The sequence below is a fragment of the Amblyomma americanum genome, chromosome 8 (genome assembly GCF_052857255.1).
Source record: "Amblyomma americanum isolate KBUSLIRL-KWMA chromosome 8, ASM5285725v1, whole genome shotgun sequence".
NCBI classification, from domain to species: Eukaryota; Metazoa; Arthropoda; class Arachnida; order Ixodida; family Ixodidae; genus Amblyomma; species Amblyomma americanum.
In genome coordinates this window covers 87,330,419-87,353,843 of record NC_135504.1, presented here as the reverse complement: position 1 = coordinate 87,353,843, position 23,425 = coordinate 87,330,419, and the positions used below count along the sequence as shown (strand labels likewise).

At 47.2% G+C, this 23,425-nt stretch overlaps 1 protein-coding gene and 1 long non-coding RNA gene across 2 annotated transcripts in view; one reads left to right on the top strand and one right to left on the bottom strand.

Moving 5' to 3' along the window:
* The window catches only part of LOC144101980 (uncharacterized), a 128,356-nt gene that overhangs the window by 97,633 nt on the left and 7,298 nt on the right, over positions 1-23,425 (top strand). The window lies entirely within an intron of this gene.
* Positions 18,166-19,398, bottom strand: LOC144100512 (uncharacterized). The gene has a single exon (XM_077633440.1). It carries the CDS (start codon positions 19,388-19,390, stop codon positions 18,629-18,631), a length of 762 nt encoding a protein of 253 aa, XP_077489566.1. The 5' UTR covers positions 19,391-19,398; the 3' UTR covers positions 18,166-18,628.

Below are 23,425 nucleotides of genomic sequence, written 5' to 3'. Positions count from 1 at the left end.
CCATCGCTACTCTAATGCAACTTAGACGACAGCCAAAGTAGGTCAGAATTATTCTTTTGCATGTTGCTCATTTAAAGCAAGAAACAAATGATGATTTATTGGTGTTCAACTTTCTTAAGCGACTCAGTCTATGATGAGGGACGCTGTAGTTGAAGGTTCTTGAAATTTCGACCACCTGGGGAACTATAGGGCGCTGGGCATACTACCAGACTCCATCAAGACGCTATTGTGGCCGCAGGGCAGTGCGCGCACTCGTGAGCGAACCTTGGTGAGCCTCTGTGCATTCCTCGAACACACGGGCTTGACGTCCCGTCTGTTCTCCGTCAGGTAGTTACACGCAGTGACCGAACGCTCCGCGAGTTCTACATTGAACGATTAATAACTGGACGCCCCACTCCAGTTGTAACCAACACAGTGCTGTGCGCGTTTGAATTCCTCCAACATGAACTAATCACGCGCACAACCTGGACACATTTATCATTGTGTAAATAGTTTGTATATATTACTTCTCCCCCTATCCTCTCTTCTTGTCCCCTCACCTCTTTCATTTCATTTCTCCACTCTGCCTGCTATCCTTTATTTCATCTGCCCCAGCTCAGGTGCTTCAGTATCGATGGCAGATGCCGGGGCTAGCAAAAATCATTTTCTTCCTTTATATTATTATTTTAATAATAAAGAACTTACTACTAGTTCTCTAGCGTGCACTGACATCGTACAGTACACGGGCCTCTATAATTTCGCCTCCATCGGAATTCGACCGCCGCGGCCGGGATCGAACCCGCGTCTTTCGGGCCAGCAGCTGCGTACCATAACCACTGAGCCACCGCGAGGGCAACAAATTAGTGAGGCTACTCAATCTGGAACACTTCGAAAAAATTAACATTTCACAAGATATACGCGTCAAACGAGAATGTAGTGGCGCGCAGAACGGCTGGCCAAAAGACGCTCCTTTGCTTTCGTCGTCTTTAATTCTCATCCGCCGAGTAGATTCCTCTATATCCATGGTCGGAGCACATCTGTCGTACAAATAAAAGCAGTGAGACGCACACACATATCAGGGACTCCCATTGGTCACACAGCATCGCAAAGCGTTCCCGCCGCGGTAGCTCAGTGGTTATGCCATTCGGCTGCTGACACGAAAGACGCGGGTTTGGTACCGGTCGCGGCAGTAGAAGAGGCCCCTGTACTGTGCGATGTCAGTCCACGTAAAGAAACCCCTGGTGCCGGAGCCCTCCACTACGGCGTTCCCTAGCCTGAGTCACTTTGGGACGTTAAACGCCCACATACTCAGCTATTCTGAAGAAAAGCATTTTTGAGCGAAACACATTTCATGAACTCAATTTTTGCATATAATGAAATATTCCACTATAACAATTAATTTATCTGCAGATCACCCAACGACACTCCTGTATTTTTTTTCTCTTGATGTTTTTGCTATCGTCAAAAGCGTTCCCCGTTGGTTTTTAACGCAAGTTTGAACTGTTCGATGCGGTCGATGGAAACATTGTAAAAGCAAGATTTTGCTACATATCATAATAATGAACCATTACCTTCAGTACTTGTATAACAGCGTCTGACAATTTTCATATTTTCAAAGTTTTTGCCCGAGAAAGCTGGGCATGTATACCATAAACCAGAAAGCGTTTTTTTTTTTCGGAACACGCAAACAGCTGGACCGAGTTCAAAGAATGATTACCACTTCTACTACGAATTACTGTGACAGCATCAGCAGCATGCAGTTCTCAAGGCTGGCGTCTACGCCGGTATGCCTAAATGTCGGACGAAAATAGCAAGCGTTCTGAGCCAACCTCATCCAGAATTATGGCTCCCGCTTCGCCTTTTCCCCAAGGACCTACTACGTTCGGATCATGGCAACACCGCCTAGATAAAAGGCCTTGGTACTGCTACCGTTTTGTTGTTGTTGTTGCTTTCTTGGCATGCATGGCACATACCCACGACGAAGGATTGGCCAGTGTTCAGTGAGGAGAGCCCAAAGAAAACGGTAAACTGGTGCCAAGCTAATCATTGTGCTACCGTGAAGTCATGAGGTGGAGGTGTACCTACACATCGCCTTCCATTGCGGCCCCGTTCACTCCCCGTTTACTGTTCCGGCGGCGTTCGCACAGCGTCTGCTGCCCGGTGGCGCTCGTGGAGTCAAAAAACCGCTTTACAGTGGCACAAAATAAAATTGTATCATTAGCCAAAGCGACTCAGGCCATGAGGGACGCTGTAGTGAACGGCTCCGGAAATTTCGAGCGCCTGGGGTTCTTTAAAGTGCACTGACATCGCACAGTACACGGGCCTCCAGAATCTTGCGCTCCCATGCCCAGTGTATGGTACCGCAGGCAAGATAATGAGCCAGCTCACTGCCGGGAATGCCCATGTGACCAGGGATCCACCGAAGGGCCACCGGTCGTGGGCTCAATGCTGTGAGGGCGGCAGCTAGGCCCCATCGCGTAGGGAATCCCATGGACGAACCCACCGACGGTGCACGCAGTCAGAGCTTAAAAACTCACTGTCCACGAATACTGCACGCAGCAAAAATTGGACTTCCCTGAAGATCTCATTATTCAATATAATCTCCTCAATAGCCCAGCCAAACTTTTTTTCGTGTGGGTACGCGTCCCCACCTCACTGCTCCAACTGTCCACACACTGCCTTACGCATGCCTTAACACTGCCTTACACAGTGCCACTCGGCCTTCCAGTCAGTCCCCCGCATATTCTTTGCCCCTACCTCCACCGTGGCCCATCTGGCTCACCTCCCGGTACCTGAACCTGCAACGCGCCCTCGTCACCTTGGGCCATGACGAGTTAAACGCCTATCATGAAGGCTGTTTTAATTAACGTGTTACGCCGTCACCACCAATTTACTCCAACGCAACTTGGACGACAGGCAAAGTAGGTCGTAATGCATCTTTTTGCATGTTGCTCATTTCAATCAAGAACCAAATAAGTAAGGCTACTCAATCTGAAATACTTGGAAGGAATTAACTTCTCACGAGGTATTGTGCATATTCACTTGAAAACTGAAAAGAAATTGAAAATTTGGTTTCTGGGGAATGGAAACGCGCAGTATCGTCTCACAGCTCGGTGGACACCGGAACCGTGCCGTAAATGAAGGGATAAAGGAGGGAGTTAAAGAAGAAAGAAATGCAATAGTGGAGGGCTCCGGAATAATTTCGACCACCTGGGTATCTTCGACATGCATTGATATAGCACAACACATCCGCGGTGGCTCAGTGGTTAGGGCGCTCGGCTACTGATCCTGAGTTCCCGGGCTCGAACCTGACCATGGCGGCAGCGTTTCGATGAAGGCGAAACGCTAAGGCGCCCGTGTGCTGTGTGATGACAGCGCACATATCCCCAGGTGTTCGAAATTATCCGGAGCCCTCCACTACGGCACCACTTTATTCTTTCAATTTCTTCTTTATTCCTTCCCTTACGGCGCGGTTCAGGTGTCCGCCGATATGTTAGACAGATACTGCGGTATTTCCTTTCCCCAAAAAGCAATTTTCATTTTCACAGGGGCGGCTTTCCGTTTCGCCTCCATCGAAACGCGTCCGCCGCAAACCGTCCTTAGTTTTCGTGACGGCGCGCTTCTGTTGTGTTGCTGCGACTGAAGGAAGAATGAAAAGGAAAGTGCACAGGTCTGCCCACTGGCTCACCGGAATAAAGGAGGGAGTGAAATAATTAAAGGAAAAAAAGAGGTGCCGTAGTGGAGGACTCTCGAATAATCTCCACCACCTGGGGATCTTTAACGTGCGCTTACATCGCACAGCACAAGGGCGCCTTATGTCCCCCCCCCCCCCACCGAAACGCAGCCGCCGCGATCGCATTTGAATCCGGGAACTCCGGATTAGTAGCTGAGCGCCCTAACCACTGAGCCACCGCGGTGGGTCGGAGGCGAAATTTCGCAAAACACGTCTGTGTGCTATACGATTTCAGTGCACGTTAAAGATACTCACGGGGTCGAAATTATTCTGGAGCCTTTTACTAAGGCACCTCTTTCGCTCTTCTTTCACTCCAACCTTGCTTCCTTCCCTCAGGCCCGATTGAGGTGTCCACCAAGATGTGAGGTACTGGGCCCATCGCTTTCTTGAGGTACTGCTGGGCCATTTCCTTTCATCAAAAATTCCAATAAAGGAGGCAGAGAACGCCGCATCGAACGCAAACAGCAATGCTGCATGCAGCGCGAGCGTTCCAGCGAAAGCTCCTTTGCATTGCATCGAACCGCGGCGGCTGCGTTTTTTATGGTAGCAAAACGCTAAGGTGCCCGTGTGCTGTGCGATGTCAGTGCACGTTTAAGATCCCATTTGGTCGAAATTATTCTAGAGACCTCCGCTACGGCACCTTTCTTTTTTTCTTCTTTCACTCCCATCTTCCTTCCTTCCTGTATACGGCGTGGTTCGGATGCCTATCGAGATACGTTAGACAGTTACCGCGTCATTTTCTTTCCCCCAAAACCAATTTAAGATCCTTAACGTGCACTGACATCGCACAGCACACGGGCGCCTTAGAGTTTTAATAATAATAATAGTAATAATAATAATTCGTTTTTGGGAAAGGAAATGGCGCAGGATCAGTCTCATATATCGTTGGACACCTGAACCGCGCTGTAAGGGAACGGATAAAGGAGGGAGTGAAAGAAGAAAGGAAGAAAGAGGTGTCGTAGTGGAGGTCTCGGGAATAATTTTGACCACCTGGGGGATCTTTAACGTGCACTTACATCCCACAGCACACGGGCGCCTTAGCGTTTTGCCTCCATAGAAAAGCAGCCGCCGCGGTCGGGTTCGAACCCGGGAACTCCGAATCAGAAATAAGGGTACTTAAGTCTGCTTACGTGGAGGAATGCGAAAGCAGGTGTTTTGAGGAAACGACGCAGTAGCTCTCAGATCTCGAAATATCGGTGGACACCTCAACCGCGCCTCAAGCCCTGCACCTGAAGGTGCGTATGTCATCGCTCGAACCCCTGTCGCAATTAAGTCTCATAAAGCATGAAATTGAAGGTGCATATGTCATTGGTGTGAACCCGTGTCCAAGCCAGCCTCCATCTTGACAGTGAATGAGCTGTTTATTTATGAAGGGAGGCTCAAAGCCGTTTGTTGGGGTATTGGGTTAAGGAAGGGAAAAGCAGGGGTATATTGATACATGAATGGACGGCACGGGTGGTCCAGCCACGCTTTACACTGCACTGTAGAGACCACATATCGGAGCATATTTGCCAATATCATCTTCCAAGATGCCGTTCGCTCCGGCTCTGGTCCATGCACGAAATGCCTCGCCATCGGTGGGAAAACCATGCTTGGTGACGAGGTCGTCGCGTCTCTTGCGGAACTCTGCACAATGCCAAACTAGGTAATACAGGTCAGCACAAAACCTACAGCCACAGTACGGGCGCGCCATAACGTCAATGTTGCCCCTTGATGCCAGCGAGGGCCGATAAGCCATTTACGGATGATGTTTGCCGTGTAGGCGGCATCGGCGACGATCTTATTAGTGAAGATCTGCTCATGCCGTGTGAGAGCAGCTAAGGTATCAAGGCAACCAGGAGGTGTAACGGCCGTAAGTCGTGCACGGCTCCTCGTCCGATCACCGAAACTAAGCAGCATTGGGTTCGGTCAGTACTTGGGAAGGAGCCAACTTGACTAAAATATGTAAGCTATGTACAAAGAGAAATGCTATTACACGAACCAGAGTGCTGTACGACGAATGGTTGCTCAGAATTCAAAGGCAAACTGATGCGACACCATATTGGACCACATATGGCACGGCTGTAGCCACACGACCTCTGGCTGGCTCACTCGAAGGTAAACCGGCACCGTACGGCGAAGGCGGCTTTGCCTAGCGTAGTGAAGCCTTCGCTTCAAAAAGCCACAAAAGCAAAATTGATTGTCAGGAAATGAAAGTAACTGTCTCACATCTTGGTGAACACCAGTACCGCGCCGCAAGTAAAGTGAACGTGAAAGAAGGAAGAAAATGGTGCCGTAGTGGAGGGCTCCGGAATAACTTCGAGCACTCGGAGACTTTTAACGTGTACTTTATTTTTTAAATTAGTTTTGGGGGAAAGGAAATGGCGCAGTTTCTCTCTCATATATCATTGGACACCTGAATTGCGCCGTAAGGGAAGGGATAAAGGAGGGACTGAGAGAAGACAGGAAGTGGTGCCGTAGTGGAGGGTTCTGGAATAATTTCGACCACCTGGGGATCTTCAACGTGCACTGACATCGCACAGCACACGGGCGCCTTGGCGTTTTGCCTCCAAAAAAACGCAGCCGCCGCGATCGGTTCGAACCCTGGAACTCCAGATCAGTAGCCGAGCGCACTAACCACTGAGCCACCGCGGCGGGTACTTTATGGACGTCTTTTGCGTTTCGCCCGCATCGAAACGCGGGCGCCGCGTCTGAGTGGAGCTCCACTATGGTGCCTCTTTTTCTCTTCCTTCTCTTACTCTGTCCCTCGTCCTTTGACTGACGGCGTGGTTTGGGTGTCCACCGAGATATGCGGTGGTTATTGCACCTTTCCTTTCACCAAAACCAATTAAATTTCCGCGAGCAAAGAGGAACTGAGGAAGTGGGACAGAACATTTACGCGAGGGGGAGCACAAGACACTAGGGCCATTTTTTTACCTACACTGGCTACACTAGTGTATGTAGCCAGTGTAGCATGGTTTCATTTTTTTTTGCCGGTGTTGCTCCGCCCACCTGCACAGACGCATTTCTTTTACGCGTAGTGTAGAACGAAACTACAATTTCTGCGCCGCTTTCTTTGGAGGTGTAGGCTAGCAGACGAAAAAGAAGGCGCGCGTTTCAAACGCACAACGCACAACGCACAACCCACAACGCCAAACGCACAACGAATTATTACAGGACGACCTAAATAAAATACAGAAGTGGTGCTCCGACTGGCTCATACAGCTCAATATTTCGAAATGTAAATGCATGCACATATCACGCAAACTTTCCATTACTAATTTCCAGTACTCCCTGAACTCTGTGGCGCTGTCAGTAACGAATTCTTACAGGTACCTTGGCGTCGAAATAACGAACAAATTAACATGGTCAGATCACATTATCAAACTTTGCGCAAGCACTTCCAGAGCTCTTGGCTTTATCCGAAGATCACTATCAATGTCCCCTGCACCAATCAGACAACAAGCATACGAAACATTCATTCGCGCTAAAATGGAATATGCCTCAGCAATATGGAACCCTCACCAGGTCTACTTAATACAACTGCTCGAAGCTATCCAGAATCGGGCAGCGCGCTTCATAACGTCGCAGTATTCGTCTCGACACAGCGTTACCAACCTAAAATCGTCTCTCGGCCTTGAACCATTAGCATTCCGCAGAAAAGTATCAATTCTTTGTCTTTTCCACAAACTATACTTTAACTTCCCCGCACTACGCCAGACTTTGTTATCCACTCCCTTACGCTCATCTCGCCGATTATTCAACTCCCTCAGCATTCAGCGGTTGCATGGTTCATCCAACGCTTTCAACAAATCTTTCCTTCCCATCGCCATAGAGGAATGGAACTATCTTCCTGAAACCGTTGTCATCGAAACTAATCCCACCAGATTTAGGCAGCTAATAACAGACCACTTGATCCAACTATAGCTACTTCCCTCGCGATGCTCTGCGTGCAATTTGAACTGCGTGTGTTATTGTGACACCCCCCCCCCCCCCCCCACAAGTGTTTTCCCACTTATTTATATTCCGTACTTTTTAATGTGTAATTTATATACTACTGCTTTGCCATGTATATACTGTTCTATTTGAATCACCTGACGCTAATTTCACGTCAAACTTGTTATTCTTGTTATTCTTGTTATGCTTTTTTATGCTTACATGCCTTTGTGTGACCGTTTCACATCACTGTCTCCCCCCCCCCCTTATGTAATGTCCCAGACGGGATCTTGAAGGGTTCAATAAATGATGATGATGATGATGATTTTCTGGTGGTAAATGCCGCCAGCGGTTGCAGCGCAGCCTCTCAAGTCAGTGAAGTTCGATCGCGAGGACGACGGTAGCGTTGTGGCGGTGCACCCATGCATCTAAGACAGTGGCAAGCTTACCTTCGGCGAAGATGAAATCGCTTGCACGTCTGAAAGTGCATATTTCAGTCTGCTGGACGCTACTTCGCGTTTAGGAATACGCCGCGTTCGTTCGGTTGGTATCAGCGCTGGGCGACTCACGTGAAAAATAGAAGTATATTTGCATACATGGTAATCTACTTATCTATGTATGTTAGTGCGAAGCTACCTAAGCTTTCAGTATCGTCTTTCACGTCTGTGTATTAATACGGCGGCATCTCAAAGCGGTCGGTCTGCCCGCTGGCGGCTTAGAGCCGAGAAGAAGCCATCGAAAGTGGCACCCATATGCCGCGGAATAATAAAAATAATTGGTTTTTTGGGGTGAAAGGAAAGGGCGCAGTATCTGTCTCACATATCGTTGGACACCTGAACCGCGCCGTAAGGGAAGGGGTGAAGGAGGGAGTGAAAGAAGAAAGAGAAATAGGTGCCGTAGTGGAGGGTTCCGGCATAATTTCGACCACCTGGGGATCTTTAACGTGCACTGACATCGCACAGCACACGGGCGCCTTAGCGTTTTGCCTCCATAAAAACGCAGCCGCCGCGGTCGGTTTCGAACCCGGGAACTCCGGATCAGTAGTCGAGCGCCATAACCACCCCGGTTGCAATTTCAACGCGTCCAATAGAGCTGTTCCCCTAGTCACGACAGAAGAATGGATGCTTTGTATTATGCACGAGGAACTCGTCATCGACCCTTCATCCTACTTACTGTGCACGAAATTTAGCGACAGCTGCGTGGTACGCTCCATGCATCCGCTGAGCAGACAAGTTTGTGTGTTGCGCTCCATTTGAGGGGAAACAAAAATGTGCTTTGTATTTCCCTACCCTACCCCGCCGCGGTGGCTCAGTGGTTAGGACGCTCGGCTATTGATCCGGAGTTCCCGGGTTCGAACCCTACCGCGGGGGCTGCGTTTTTATGGAGAAAAATTGCTAAGGCGCCCGTGTGCTGTGCGATGTCAGTGCACATTAAAGATCCCCAGGTGGTCGAAATTAATCTGTAGCCCTCCACTGCGGCACCTCTATCTTCCTTTCTTCTTTGACTCCCTCCTTTATCCCTTTCCTTACAGCGCGGTTCAGGTGTCCAACGATATATGAGACAGATACTGCACCATTTCCTTTCCACAAAAAACAATTATTATTAATTTCCCTACCCTGATAAATGCCACGCAAAAACGTTTTGCAGTACATATATCTTATTTCATCTTATAGTATATTACGATGACCCCAACATTAAGAGCTTGTCGTCTGCTCCCTAGGACGGCGACGATCGGTATCACGCTATTGGCTGACGAGAGAAAATGAAATCACGTGATCACGCGGTGCTCCGCTGACGTAGCCTTCCCAGAGAGCAGCCATCCGCCTAACCAGTCGCGTCTTCATCGTGTGACTAGGAGGAGGCCAGTACGCACTCTCCGCGGCCCGAATTTGGACGGTACCGGATACACACTGGAGGACAGCTGCAGCTGTACTACATTGGACTTACTGGATACACACTGGAGGACACCTGCAGCTGTACTTACCACCGGCAGCAGCTTTCCACAGCGGCAGTCACTGCGGCGGATCGACACGTCACCGGACAAGGTGAGTACTGCTGGGTCCACAAGTAATGCAAAACGATTCCATCTGTACTAGGGCTGTGATGGTACGCAGGTCGGTTCATAGCGAGGCAGAGGCATTCCAGTGCAGTGTGGTGTGAGCGTCTGGGCATTATTAAGCAGCCTAAATTTTCATTGCCGGCGGTCGAAGCGTTCTCTGTTCTGCGAACGCAGCTGCATGCGTTGCAGAGTTCGACGCACTTCTCTGCTAATTTAGCCGATGAACTCTCTGCGTCTGTCTTTCAGTCTACGGCCGGTAACGAGGTGTAGCCGGCATTTGCGTGTGTGACCTGATTCTGGACCGCGTGCTTCGGCTGCGAGGCATTTTACTGGGGAGCTAGGTTTTCGCTAAGCCTATAATGGCTTAAAGCGGTGCAAGATGGCGGCGATTCACACTCCCGGCGTCCCGTCGGTCTGGGAGGCTATGGTGGCTATGAGCTTCTGCGACTATCCCTAGCGTCGGGAATCACCGCGTTCTACTGAATCTTCAAGAATGCTGTTCATTGGTGTGCGTTGATAAAAATTTGCAATAAAATAATGACACGTTTCATTATAGCAACGGGATGGCGAATGTTTTTGCGGGGTACTGTGGCCGCCGCCCAGGCCCTTTTAGGGGCCGGGCGACCATGGCGTAGGCCTAGTGGTTCCGACTGTTCTAAATTTTTACCAGTGCATCCGGCGCCTCCGAGTAGTACGTACGGGAGCTACTGGTTCTCTGTCATTCTCCGCGGGCGTTCCCATTGAACTGCAACACGGGCAGACGCCGCAGTTTGCGGGCGTCTCTGTGCGCAACCGAGTACAACTCTGTTCTCTGTTGTGGTTGTCGCCGCAGGTGACGGGACGATGTACCGATTGTGAGTCAGTGTCGACTGGTACTGCACTGCAGTGATTGTACGCGTCCGACTGAGGTTGAGAAAGGAATGCCACCGACTGAAAATGGAACGCTACCTTAATTCTCAAAACTGACACTGTTGACATTCTTAGAATGAGTTTAGAACGCTGCTGACTGTGATTGGGAATCAAACGCTACCAACCTGGAAGAGAACGCTGCCGGCTGAGAGTAAGACGCCGCCGCCTATAAAGACGCTGCTAAGTTTCCGGCGTGAATTCTGATAAGAATGGTGTTTGTTGGAATGAGATCATTGCAGGTTCTATACAGAATATAGCTACACTAGTTGAATAGCTACACTAGTTGCTCTACCGGAATTACGCTTATCGCGGATACGTATTTTAAGGTGTGCCTCGACGAAATACGCTTGGCGGAAACATTTAAATGGTCGCAATGAAGGCATCTGCCAAGCTTACTGTTTGGGCTGACGAACATACTCAAGTTCTCGATGGGCGACGTTAAGCCTAACTTGTCTTTATGGTCTGACCGGTAATGGATACGTGGAAAGCAGTTCACTTTTCCTAGCTGACTACTGCCTACAGTCAGGATGGTGAAAACATTGCGTTTACATTTCCTCCCCTGCTTGAAAGAAAAAAATTGAAAAGTGGTTTTTGGGAAACGAAATGGCGTAGTATCAGTCTCGCATATCGGTGGACACCTGAACCGCGCAGTAAGGGAAGGGATAAAGAAGGGCGTGAAAGAAGAAAGAGATGCCGTATTGGATGGCTCCGGAATAATTTCGACCACCCGGGGATCTTTAACGTGCACTGTCATGGCACAGCTCAAGGGCGCCTTAGCGTTTCACCTCCATCGAAACACAGCCGCCGCGGGCGGGTTCAAAATCTGTTTTGAGGAAAGTAAAGACGGAGCAACTGTCTCACTTCTCGGTGAACACCTAAGCCACGCCGTGATGGAGGGGTGGAAGGCGGGAAAGAGAGAAGTGCAGTTGTAGAGGGCTACAGGGCAATTTCGACCAGCTGGGGATCTTTAACCGGTACCTCTTTTAGTAAGTTCCTGCAGCGCCCTGCCATTTTCCACAGCATTGCGATTATCCACCTGTTTCATTGAGGGCCCGTGCAGTGGCGCCAGCCTATTACCCAACTTCAGAAGTTTACATTTTAGCATTATTATTTATAAATATCACGATTGCAGATTACTATTTTTTAAAATGCTTTAGTTGATAGGAAATGCGCAAAATTCTTCAGGACGTGTCCGTTAGAGGGTAGTTCGGTGTCGTGGAAGCTAAGCGGTGCTACGCTACTGCCCAATTTGGAGGAGAGAAGAATAGAGGTACAGGCGGCCATTCGGACTATAGTAGCGCTCCATGCACTGTCTGGTGGAGATACTGCTGCACTGACATCGCACAGCGAACGGGTGCCTTCTGCGTTTCGCCCCATCGACGCGCTGCCGCCGCGGCCTGGTTCGAACCCGGGTACTCCGGCTCTAAAGACGAGCAGCTCCCTATACTTGTACGGACCGTTCGGTGGAGGCGGGGGAGGAGAACGCATGGTGATATCTTTATCTAGAGATAGTTGTAATGGTGATTGTCGTGTTTATGTGTGCGACGTGGGACTCACAGTTACTTTTATGTTCTGCGTTGCCAGTTAGAGGAGCGTTCTCTCTTTTTACGCGAATGCCTATACAGTCTGTTCTGTCGAAAAGCTGTCGGCGTCGTATAGTAGTAGTCGGCACCGCGCTTCGAAAATATTCCTTCGCTTACGGCGTGGTTCGGGTGTCCACCAAGGTATGTGAGACAGCTAGGTGTCATTTCCTTTCCCTTAAAACCAATTTTCATTTCATTTTCCTTCCCTTACGGCGCGGTTCGGGCGTCCACCGAGATATGTGAGACAGGCGTAATTTCCTTAAATTGTCCAAAGGACAAGGCGTCGCGTCGAACGACTCCTATAACTCTGCAAAACGCTGTCGCGTCCCACTCTTAAAAAGGAATCTTAAGCGTCATCCAATTTTTCGCCCGACTTATACAGGGCGTTTCATCTACGGCTAACAATTTTTTTAAAACAGACTTTTTGGGTTGTGAGCGCATTGTCAGTGGTGGTGTGCAGCAAAATACAGCTAACATTTGTTAAATGAATTGTTAACTTTTACTGCAAGACACCCCATTTATTGAGAGGTTTGTAGCACAGCGCAAAATAGCATCCATATCTGTTTCAAATTTTCAAAAACTCTATTCTCATCTTGCGCTGCGGCGCAAGGAATTTTGGGGCGGAATACAAGCGAAAGCGAAACCGCGCGGCCAAAGAGAGCACTAGCCACGCCTACGAGCGCTGGTCATGCTGTTGTCACGTGCTCTTTTCGCAGTGCCCGGATGGGAGCGACGATCGGGCAAAGGTTGCATATTGCTTGCATTTTCTGGGTTGTCTGATTTTACTGAAGGTTTTTGACATTTGCTAATCTGTATGCCAGTAGTGTATGCGAGTCTTTTGTTATTGGTTCAGATTAGATGCGCGTCCGCTGTAGTTATCCGTGTAGAACATTCATGTATACGTGTATATTTTCCTTTTTTGTGCCATTAACCAAGCGGTGAAGCTTCATTAGTAATCATTATGACACAGAAACAAAGAACAGGTGGCCAAATGCGCCAAGCTAGCCACTTGGAGATGTACAGCTAGTGAGTCCGACCCTCGCGCCTTTGACGCTGAAACGCTTAATTGTACTTGCCTTACAGCACCGTCAGGTTTAAGTGCAAGGAACTTTGAACCAATTAAGCATGTGATCGCAGATCGTGTTGGGTGATAAGAGCTAGTGACTAAGTCGGACTACCGATTTGCGGTCAATGTTCCACGTGAAAATTGTCCGAAAACAATTACTCATGGGACTTCGCTATGAGGTGACGCCTTTATTTTATGCAAACGACTGCCAGGGCCAGGAGATCCCATGGCACTGAGGGAGGGGGGTTTATGGCTGATGCTCTATAGAGTAAACTTAAGTAGCCGAAACATTGCCGAATTTGCGTACAGAAAACATTCTCCGGTGCATGCGCGCTCTGCTTGCGTTCTAAACTAATAAACAACGCAAACGTGATATTTTAGTTCCCTATTCACGATATAGTTGCCTATGTCATGGTCATCGCTGATCGCCATTTCGTGTCAAACTGCAGGGCGGGTGCCTGTTCCTGTCTGCCGTCAGGCTCACGCATCCCTCACCGCAGGAGGCAGCGGCTGGGCGGTTCGAGGCTGAGGAACCGCAGTGAGTCCGTGCAGTGCTTTCGTAGCGTGGGTGCTGACAGGACGCCGACGCACGTCCCACCTGCCGCATCCTGTCAGCTGGGGATGGAAAGATCTCACAGGTGAGGTGAAGGAGGACCGTCGCCAGATTTGAGCACATTACAGGCACGTGCGCTTCGACGCCGTCTTTGTTGTGGAGCGCGTTAAACAAAGACGCAGAAGCGCTGGTGGAACGCGGGTTCAAGTACTTGCCGACGCACAGTCTCCTATATCCTCGGCTCTTGCTCACAGGGGAGCTTCCTCTGGCGCGGGTGAGCAACTGTCGGTGACGTTGACGGATGTCACGGTGACGTCTGCACAAGTTTCATTGACGTACTCGATGAAAAAAGATTGCGCATACAGGAAAGAGTGGGTTCTTGTGTTGTTCTCCTTCAGTGACGACTCTCTTAAATGGGCCCTGTTCAGGTGTCGACCCTGGATAAATGAATGAATGAATGAATGAATGAATGAATGAATCAATCAATGAATGAACTGTTTATTTAGAAAGGGAGGCTCGAGGCCGCTCGTTGGGGAATTGGGTTACCGCTGGAGAAATGAAACTGCAGTCCTTCAGTTTACCGAGGTGGAATAAGGGAACTTACCCCTACAAAAATGGTCTACAGACAGCCTATAGACTTATGATAGAATCTATTACCTTCCTATAGATATTTCTTTTTGTCTATTTATTGTCTACAGGCTGTCTACAGACAAAAGTCTGTCTATATGATTTGTATTGCCTATATGCTGTTCTCTGGGGTTTGTGTATAGATAGTGTATTGACTTTATAGCAGAAGTCAATGGACAGTCTATAGACTGTCCAAGGAAACTATTTCAAGGGTTTATCTATAGACCTGCATATCGAATCGTAAATGTGAGTGCGCGGAACTTGTAATGTTTCAGATTTACATCCCTTAGTGCCCTTCAGCAGCTGAACCTCTACCAACTTGCACATGACGCCAGGCACCCCATAGGCGTACACCACGCGTAGCTTGCATCGTGCAGGTTGCCAATAGTGCCAATAGTTGCCAATAGTGAATTAGACGAATGCTAGGCCTTTCACGATCCTCCCGACCTCCAGCACCGCTTCTATGCCTCTCAAGATCATATTTTCCAGCATCGCGCGCTCCGGACAAAATCCGACCAGTGCCTGTTTTTTGTAGAACAGCACACACTGATGTAGAACATCATACAGGGGGTTTATAATTTCGGCTCCAGCGATGCTCGCGGGATCAGCAAGCGATTGCCAATGCTACTAATTAACCCTACGTAAAAGAATCCCTGGAGGTCGAAATTCCCGGAGACCTTCACTACGGCGTCCCTCGTAGCCTGAGTCGCTTTGGGGCGTTAAACTCCATAAACTAAAACACCCTCCACCATTTCCATCGTCATGTAACCGCCATTGATGCTTCAGTGTGCGCTACCGACACGCCATTCCGGGGAGCTCCCTCAGAGTGTGAGCGCAGTGTTCTGACTCTATGCTGAGCATTGTTCTTAAGTTCGCAGCGAAAGCGAAAAGTGGTGGACCGTGGCGTCCTTCGTGACGTCCCTCAAAAGCCAACAATCTTGCCCCGGGGGGTCCTGCGCGCGATTGGTTCGATATGTTCAATATGTTACCAGTCAGTGCAACGTAGCTGCACTGTCGGAGTCTCTGGTATCGTGTAGCTGCTGTATTTAAAGCACGTCTGTCCGTCATGTCTGTGCTTTCCTCTTTGTTCAATCAATCAATCAAAGGAAGCTTTATTTCATAATTCACAAAAAAATTGTACAAAATATTTGGACCGATAGCCTACATGGCTAGTGTCCGGTCCAATACAAATCAAGTCATTTAGGCATTTAGGCAACCACATAAATATGTAAAGTGAAAAAAAAAATGAAAAAAGCGAATTAACACAGCAAAAGCATCCAGTGTCCGATCGCATGCAAAAACAAAGCATTTTGGCAAACGCACAAGGAAGGTATACACCGGCATTTTAAGAAACACAGAAACACAAAAAGGAAATCACATGATTACTTGATTATGCAAGAAATATAATTTAGAAGATAGCTTAAAATTTCTGGCAAGCTTTATTTCCAATGGCAATGTATTCCAGACTTTCGTCCCAATGAACTCGATTAATCTCTCACCGTATGTGTTGTGATAGATCGGAAGATTAAAATTACCATTAGCAGCATGTCTTGTGTTGCGAACAGGCAAAGTGAATAAGCTCATCGGGAGTGGAGAGTTAGTTGTTAACATGCAGTTTACCAGAAGGGAGATTTTATAGTCACGTAGGGCGGAAAATTTTAGTACTCGAACTTCTTCAAACAGATTGTTACTTGGATGATGCAATGGAGAATATGTTATAATCCTTAGTGCTCGCTTCTGTAACCGTTGCAGAGGTGTGAGATAAGTTGAGTATGTGTGGCCCCATGATTCGCAGCAATAACTCATATGACAATGAACGAATGAGAAGTACAAGCTTCGTAATATGTTGCGAGGAAAGTATTGTCTAGCCTTAATAAGGACGTAGCAACCAAACGCAGCTTTATTACAAACGCTGTTCACTTGATTCTTCCAGTTAAGGTTATTGTCAAAGATAACACCAAGATATTTAAATGAAGGAACTGATTCGATTATACAATTGTTCAAGGAAATCCTAATATGGTTAAAGTCAACGTTTCTTCTTCTTGTATGGAAGACGACATATTTAGTTTTCGCAACGTTCAATGTTAATCTATTGTTACTGAACCAGTTGGAAACAGTCATTAAATCCTGCCTCATGTCGTCTTGCATCGCAGAAACCGATTTACCTGTGAATATGAGGGCCGTGTCGTCTGCATACATGAGAACCTGCGAAAGCGAGACTGAACCTGGAAGATCATTTATATAGATGGAAAACAGTAGAGGCCCCAGGACAGATCCTTGGGGTACTCCACATTTTATATAGCTATATGTAGATTCAAGGTTGTTAATTACCACTTTCTGTTGTCGACCTGATAAGTAACTGGTAAAAAATTGCAGTGTGTCATCAACAATCCCATAGGCGGCTAGTTTCCTCAGTAATATTGGATGTGATACAGTGTCGAACGCCTTCTTCAGGTCTAAAAATATACCAATTGCGATTTCGTTTTTATTAAGAGCTGAATTTATCAACTGGGAAAGCGTTAGAACGGCTGTAGAGGTCGACCTGTTTGGGACGAAACCGTGCTGCTGGTGACAGATGATGTTATACTGACTAAGGAATATTTTTAGTTGAATGGCAATTAGTTTCTCAAAAAGAGTATTTAGAATGCTTAGTACAGATATTGGACGATAACTACTTGGGTTGTTTTCGTCTCCGGATTTATAAATAGGCACAACTTTCGCGATTTTTAGAATGTTTGGGTAGCAACTAGTCTCTATAGCATGGTTAAATATATGGCATATTGGGTTGGACAGAATGTCGATATTATGCTTTAAAACTGCAGTCTGAATACTGTCGTGCCCAGCCGCTTTATTAACTGGCAGTGCGCTTATTACAGATGTAATTTCCTCGACAGTGACTGCATTTAAATTAAAATCGGTGTGGACAACTCTGGGTAGGGTAGTAGAGGCGGACTGAAAAGAGAACTGGTTTGCAAGAGATTCACCAACATTGGAGAAGTAGCTATTAAAGTCATTGACTACCTGTACGGAGGGGTCGTTAGGGGTAACGCGTTTCTTCGGTCCAAGTCCTGTGACGTCCTTAACAATTTTCCAAACTTGTTTCGAGTCAAGGCCAGGTTTCGTGACTAAATTACTGTAATACATTTTTTTCGCTCTCCTCATCATCGTAACAGACTTATTCCTATAAAGCTTGAATTGACCGTGATAATAATTGTTTGTTTTGTTTTGCTTCCATTTGTGATAGAAGGAGTCTTTTTTCTTTAGAACCGCAAGTATATGATCAGTTATCCACGGGCACACAGCTTCTTCGTAGTTACGACGTGTGCATTCGCGCTTGGACTTCATTACGGCATTTGATACGCAGCGGATAAAATTTTCACACTCTATATTCACATCACTGTCGTACAATTTCACAAAATCAATGCTCTGCAAGAAGTTTCGAACGCAGGCGTAATTTACTCGAGTTATTTTGTCTCTAGAATACGTTTTGCAATGCGGATATAAGTAAGTGCGTGGTAAACACATGAAAGTCGGACAGTGGTCAGCAATAGCTATATCACAAACGCCAGCGCGTACAGTCATTTCATTGTTGCAGAACATATGATCAATAAGGGATGCAGATGTCTGTGTTATACGAGTAGGTGAGGAAATAACGTTTTTAAGGTTAAATGACTGCATGAGAAGCAGGTAGTCGCACTCGGAACATCCATCTTTTAAAAGACCGATGTTGAAATCACCGCATATAACAAGTGGAGTATTGGTTGTCATTAGTGGGTTGAAGATAGTTTCCATATCCGAGAGAAAGTCCTTTACGCTTGCGTTGGGAGGCCGGTATACCACACCAATGTTAAGACCACAGCCGAGGTGTACAAAAAGAGATTCGACAGACTGCTTACTACATGAGCTATCTTTTACAACCTGGTAATCAACACTATTCTTTATGAAAAGCGATACACCCCCACCGCGTGATTGGCGGCACCTTGGTAAAGATATCATGGCATATCCGGGTATTTCAGCGGTTTCATTTTCCTTTAACCATGTTTCTGTAATTGCAATAATGTCATAATGAAAGGAGAATTGTGATAAATAGGAAAGAAGAAGGTCTAAGTTTTTATGTATGCTGCGGATATTACAATGCAAAATAGATATGTTTTCCCTTTCTATCCAGGTTTGCTCGATTTGCTTTACACAAACAGCCATTGTGTTAGAGAACTTGTCGCAAGTCTTCTGCACTTGTCACGTGAAGAACATGTGAGTTTTCAACTTTGCGCATCAAAATTTTTCCGTCTGACACCCACGTGAACTTCCATTTTTTCTCTTTCTTTGCTTTCACCGCCATTCCCAGCAATACTTTATTAGCAGGACATAAGTGCTCATTCACAAAAACGGGCGTATTGCCTTCAAAACCCAACTGAGAAACATTAAGCCTTTGCTTCTTTGCAACTTTCAGAATTTTATCCCGCACTGAACGGGAAAAAAATTTGACAATTATGTTCTGTTCATCTTTTTTCTTTGTAGGTACACGATGAATAACTTCAATGTCAGACTCGACCACTTCAGTGTTCAGGCATCCAGAAATCGTTTTCATGGTGGAGATGAGGTTCTCGTCCGCAACCACAGGAACACCCTTTATCTCCAGGTTATTTCGGCGACTGTATTGTTGCATATCAGTCAACTCTCTCCTGACTTTCTTTAATTCTGATGTCAAATGGGCGTTAGTACTCCTTATTGCCTCATTTTCTGCTTTAGTGACAGCAAGTTCTTTCCTCATCTCCACCATTTCCGATCTGAAACCCTCGAACTTTTCATTGATCAAGCTCATAGATTCTTTCAGCGATTGTAACTCTGTTTCAATCACCGTTTTCACCGTATCTTTCAGTTCTACATGCTTGGCATCAAAAAGAGCGGATAACTCATTCAGGGCCTTTGCTAGTTCCTTGATCGTTGACGGCGCTTTATCAGACATGATTCTCGCCAAAAGTGGAGCAATCCAGCAGCCAGAGATACGCTCGTTAACCTAACAGGAAAAGACTTCCAGCACGTACCTGCACAGAAGGAACGGGGGGTTAACCGCTGCCCAGTCTCGCGGCTGCCTGGATTGCTCCAAAATGACGACCCCCGTCGACCAACGCAGTCTTTTATAGCTGAGCGGTGACGTCAGACCAGGCCAGACGCGTCAAGGGGGAGTTTCCGCAGGAACATCTTGCGCCGACACGTGTGTACCGCCGCAACAGCACAGTGATGTGGCAGGGATGAGGTGACGATGGTCCAGCCGCAAAAACACTTGATCGCCGTCGAAGCTCAGCACAGAAGGAACGGGGGGTTAACCGCTGCCCAGTCTCGCGGCTGCCTGGATTGCTCCAAAATGACGACCCCCGTCGACCAACGCAGTCTTTTATAGCTGAGCGGTGACGTCAGACCAGGCCAGACGCGTCAAGGGGGAGTTTCCGCAGGAACATCTTGCGCCGACACGTGTGTACCGCCGCAACAGCACAGTGATGTGGCAGGGATGAGGTGACGATGGTCCAGCCGCAAAAACACTTGATCGCCGTCGAAGCTCTGCACAGAAGGAACGGGGGGTTAACCGCTGCCCAGTCTCGCGGCTGCCTGGATTGCTCCAAAATGACAAGTGATACGAACTACACCGCTAGGCACAGAGGAATAGATGTTGGTGAAACTATACAGGTCATTTGAATCAAACCGCGGAGATTTACCACTAACATAATGCAAGCACTTGTGTACGGTGCAGAAAAACGAAAAGTTATTTTGGTGCCCTTTTCCAGAGAGATGCTTTTCCTTGGAAGTGGTACCTCGCCGCCTTCTGCCTTGCGGTACGGCGGAGCCTTCTGCCGCAGCGCACGGGTGAGTTCAGCGGAGTACGCGATCAGGCGATCATGTCACTGGATGTGACCGCATATCTATAGCTGCTCCGCATGCGTACGCGTGCGTATAGAATATTTGCTTGCTTTTCATGTGTTCTCGGGAAACTATGATTAATGGTCTGGACACTAACAGTTTCAATAGAGGTACCACTGGTAAGGGGGGAAAAAACTACGTGTTTCCAGCTCATTTCGGCCATTTTTTCTTGATTAGCGGCGAACGTACATCAAGCACAAAGAAGAAAACATAGTAGATCGTAGAGGCGCTATAGAAAAACAATACGTTAAAACTGTATGTACGATACAGCTGTCACGTGGTGATACGAGCTGTCACGTGGTGTGGAGCAGCGTGTGGCGCCGTGACTGATCACGTGGTTCGTTACATGGTTGGTCACGTGACCAAGTTCCACTCGGCCAGCTGTAGCTATCACGTCACTCCAGGTGTAACCAAAGCTAAACCACCCCCAATTTTTTCAGTTTCGACAGCCGTACGGTGGCCATATGTATGGCGTAGGAAACGAGTTCAGGTGACATTGAGGTCACAAGAAGTATACAAATTCAGTGATGTAATAGCTGTCTGTTTATTTCCTGTCATTGTGTCTCTCCAATGCCTAATATATAATATAAATGCCTAATATATAATCTAGTGCATGTCCACCAAGCGCGAACACTCGATGCGCAAAATACGTTCTAATGCACGTCCAAAAAACAGGGATATTGGACGCACAAACTGTATCAATTAATATTGCCCGTATATCTTTCTTTGGCAGCTTTAGTGCCGCATTCGAACATAAGAAACGACTGAATCCTAAGATGCGTGCCATATGGAATGAATTTATTAAAGTTTTCCATTGGCAAGTAAAGAGCTTTTTGGCGATCATGCGGTACATTTATAATGCGAAACATTGCCTTTGTTTGCGATTTAACCAAGAGGTAGTGGCGGTTTTGTGATCTGGTGACCTTGAGGAAAGCGCAAGAGGCATGCGGAAACAGTCAGGTGCTACGCCGCACGTGTTCTCGGCGCTCGCCCACACTTTTCCTTTGCTAAACTTTTATTGGCTTCGGCAAAATATACACTTGTTCATAAGGCCGAATATGCAGGAATGCGGCTAGTAGTGCTACTGCGTTATTAAAAGCTCTTCTGCCGCTTTGTTATTAAATTGTAAAGCATACTGTTACCTGTGCATTTTTTGCCAATCAGAAGCTTAATTCCTGCCTATTCCAAAATGCTAACGCCTACGTGCGGCGCATTTGCTTGCAAACTGAGTAGTTCAAACTAGGCAAACTAGACAGACAGCTTTACAGGGAAGGCAGTTACCCAAAATCGGGCTGAGCGAAGTGCATACCGTAGCAGACGACGGCGCAGGCCGTTCGTCGTGAGTGGGCGCGCGATACAGTGTCACGTGACCACACTTTAAAAAAAAAATCTTCAATCACTTTTTTTTTCGCATAAAGGGCGCATGAGAAAGGCAACACAAACATATTTGCTGGCCTGAAAGGTTATGTATGAGCACAAAATGCCGCAACAGGAAAAACTCATGCCAGTCTCACCTAACGGCACCTATCGGTACACAGTAGTACCATAATACTGGCTGCTCCGCATGGGGCGCGGTAGCGCGGTCTTCGACTCTGCGCGTTTGCTCAGCTTTAGCTTAGCCAGCGGTAGCGCTGCAGTTGGCGGTTTGTTAGGTTCTGGCGGCCTACCACACAATACTTTTGCGTGTTCTACCGTTTCTGCGCTCCACATATGGCTCGGCATCCATCAAAAGTATGTGCGATAGCCCCGTTTGCGTAGCGGTTTCATTCCATGTGTTCGACATGTCATGCAGCAGTTTTCTGTCAGTTGACTAACGTTTGAAAATCCTTAGACCTTACTTTTTTGTTGCAGCATCGGACGATTTGTGCTGAACTGTTTAAGACTATCCTTGTCTTTAGGTAGCGGTGTAGGTTGATTGTAGATGTCCACGAAGGATAATTGGTGTGTCTGCCGAGTAGCACGGCTGATAGTTGTGATGCCGAAACCAAGCAAAGCGCAGTCTGTTCGGAACAAAGCCCGGTGAGAAGTTCAGGCGCTTTTCCAAGCATTGGAAGCGCCGAGCTCATTGCAGACTCGCTTTACGAGCTCAATTCAGAGTCATTCAGGTGAACCGGATGGCGAAACTCGGCGCGAAGCGAGTGATGCCGACTACTTTGCACTTCCTTAATAGTGGCAATGCAAGCGATGCCAGCGGTTCGTCAGACGACCCTTGCGCCAGCGTTTTTGAGCAAACTGCTGATTCTTCGTCAGCATGTTCGTCAGCAGATTCTGCGGTCAGCATGTATGTCCACATGAATTATATGTTTAGCTTTAAATTTTTAAATGTTCAGCACCTTCATTCAAGAAATGGAATCTGCCTTGTGTATGCTCCTAGTTTTTTTTTGGGTTATGCTGTTGCAATGAATATTGCTTTAATTTGATAAATTTTCAATGTCGGTCTTCATCCCAATAAAATATTTTAATGCAAATTCGTTAGTTCAGTGATGTTGGAGGGACACCGCCTGAATCCTGTACTAGGAGTATTCTTAGGACTGTCATGGTTGACAAGCTGGCTGCGTTGTTCTCATTTCATGGCAAAAGAGGAAAACTGGCTTTCAGTGATCTTCAGATTTGCAGTTGCATTGTTGCTAAGCATGAGTCAATATTTCTTCATGTGCTTTAGCTCAAACTTCAGATCATCAAGAGTTCGCCGCGAGAGCTTCCTTAGCATTCTTACAAAATTATGGAAACAAATGCAGAGGAAGGCGGCATCATAAAATTTCTCCATTGCAATTTATGTATCTTACCCTAAACTGCCAGTACCGACTGTTCCCGCTTACTTACCTTGCAAAGGAACAAGAAATGTGCATTTACTGAACACATCACCCGTTATGTCGATTGTGGTTATCGTGGTAGAAAACACACATGCTAAACTTTTCCTCATGCCCAATACACATCACAATGGCTCTCAGACCTCCTTTCTGCCTATGTTCCTTTTAAATGCGATAGCTTCATTGATCCACCAATGGGCCTTCGCTCCATTCTATGTCTGTCTTGCATGGACATATAACCACCGTTCTACGCCCTGCAGTTGCTGTTATGCCTT

What these genes read in the sequence shown, in the direction of transcription:
- LOC144100512 (XM_077633440.1), bottom strand. Translation starts at nt 19,390, where the DNA reads ATGTCTGATAAAGCGCCGTCAACGATCAAGGAACTAGCAAAGGCCCTG.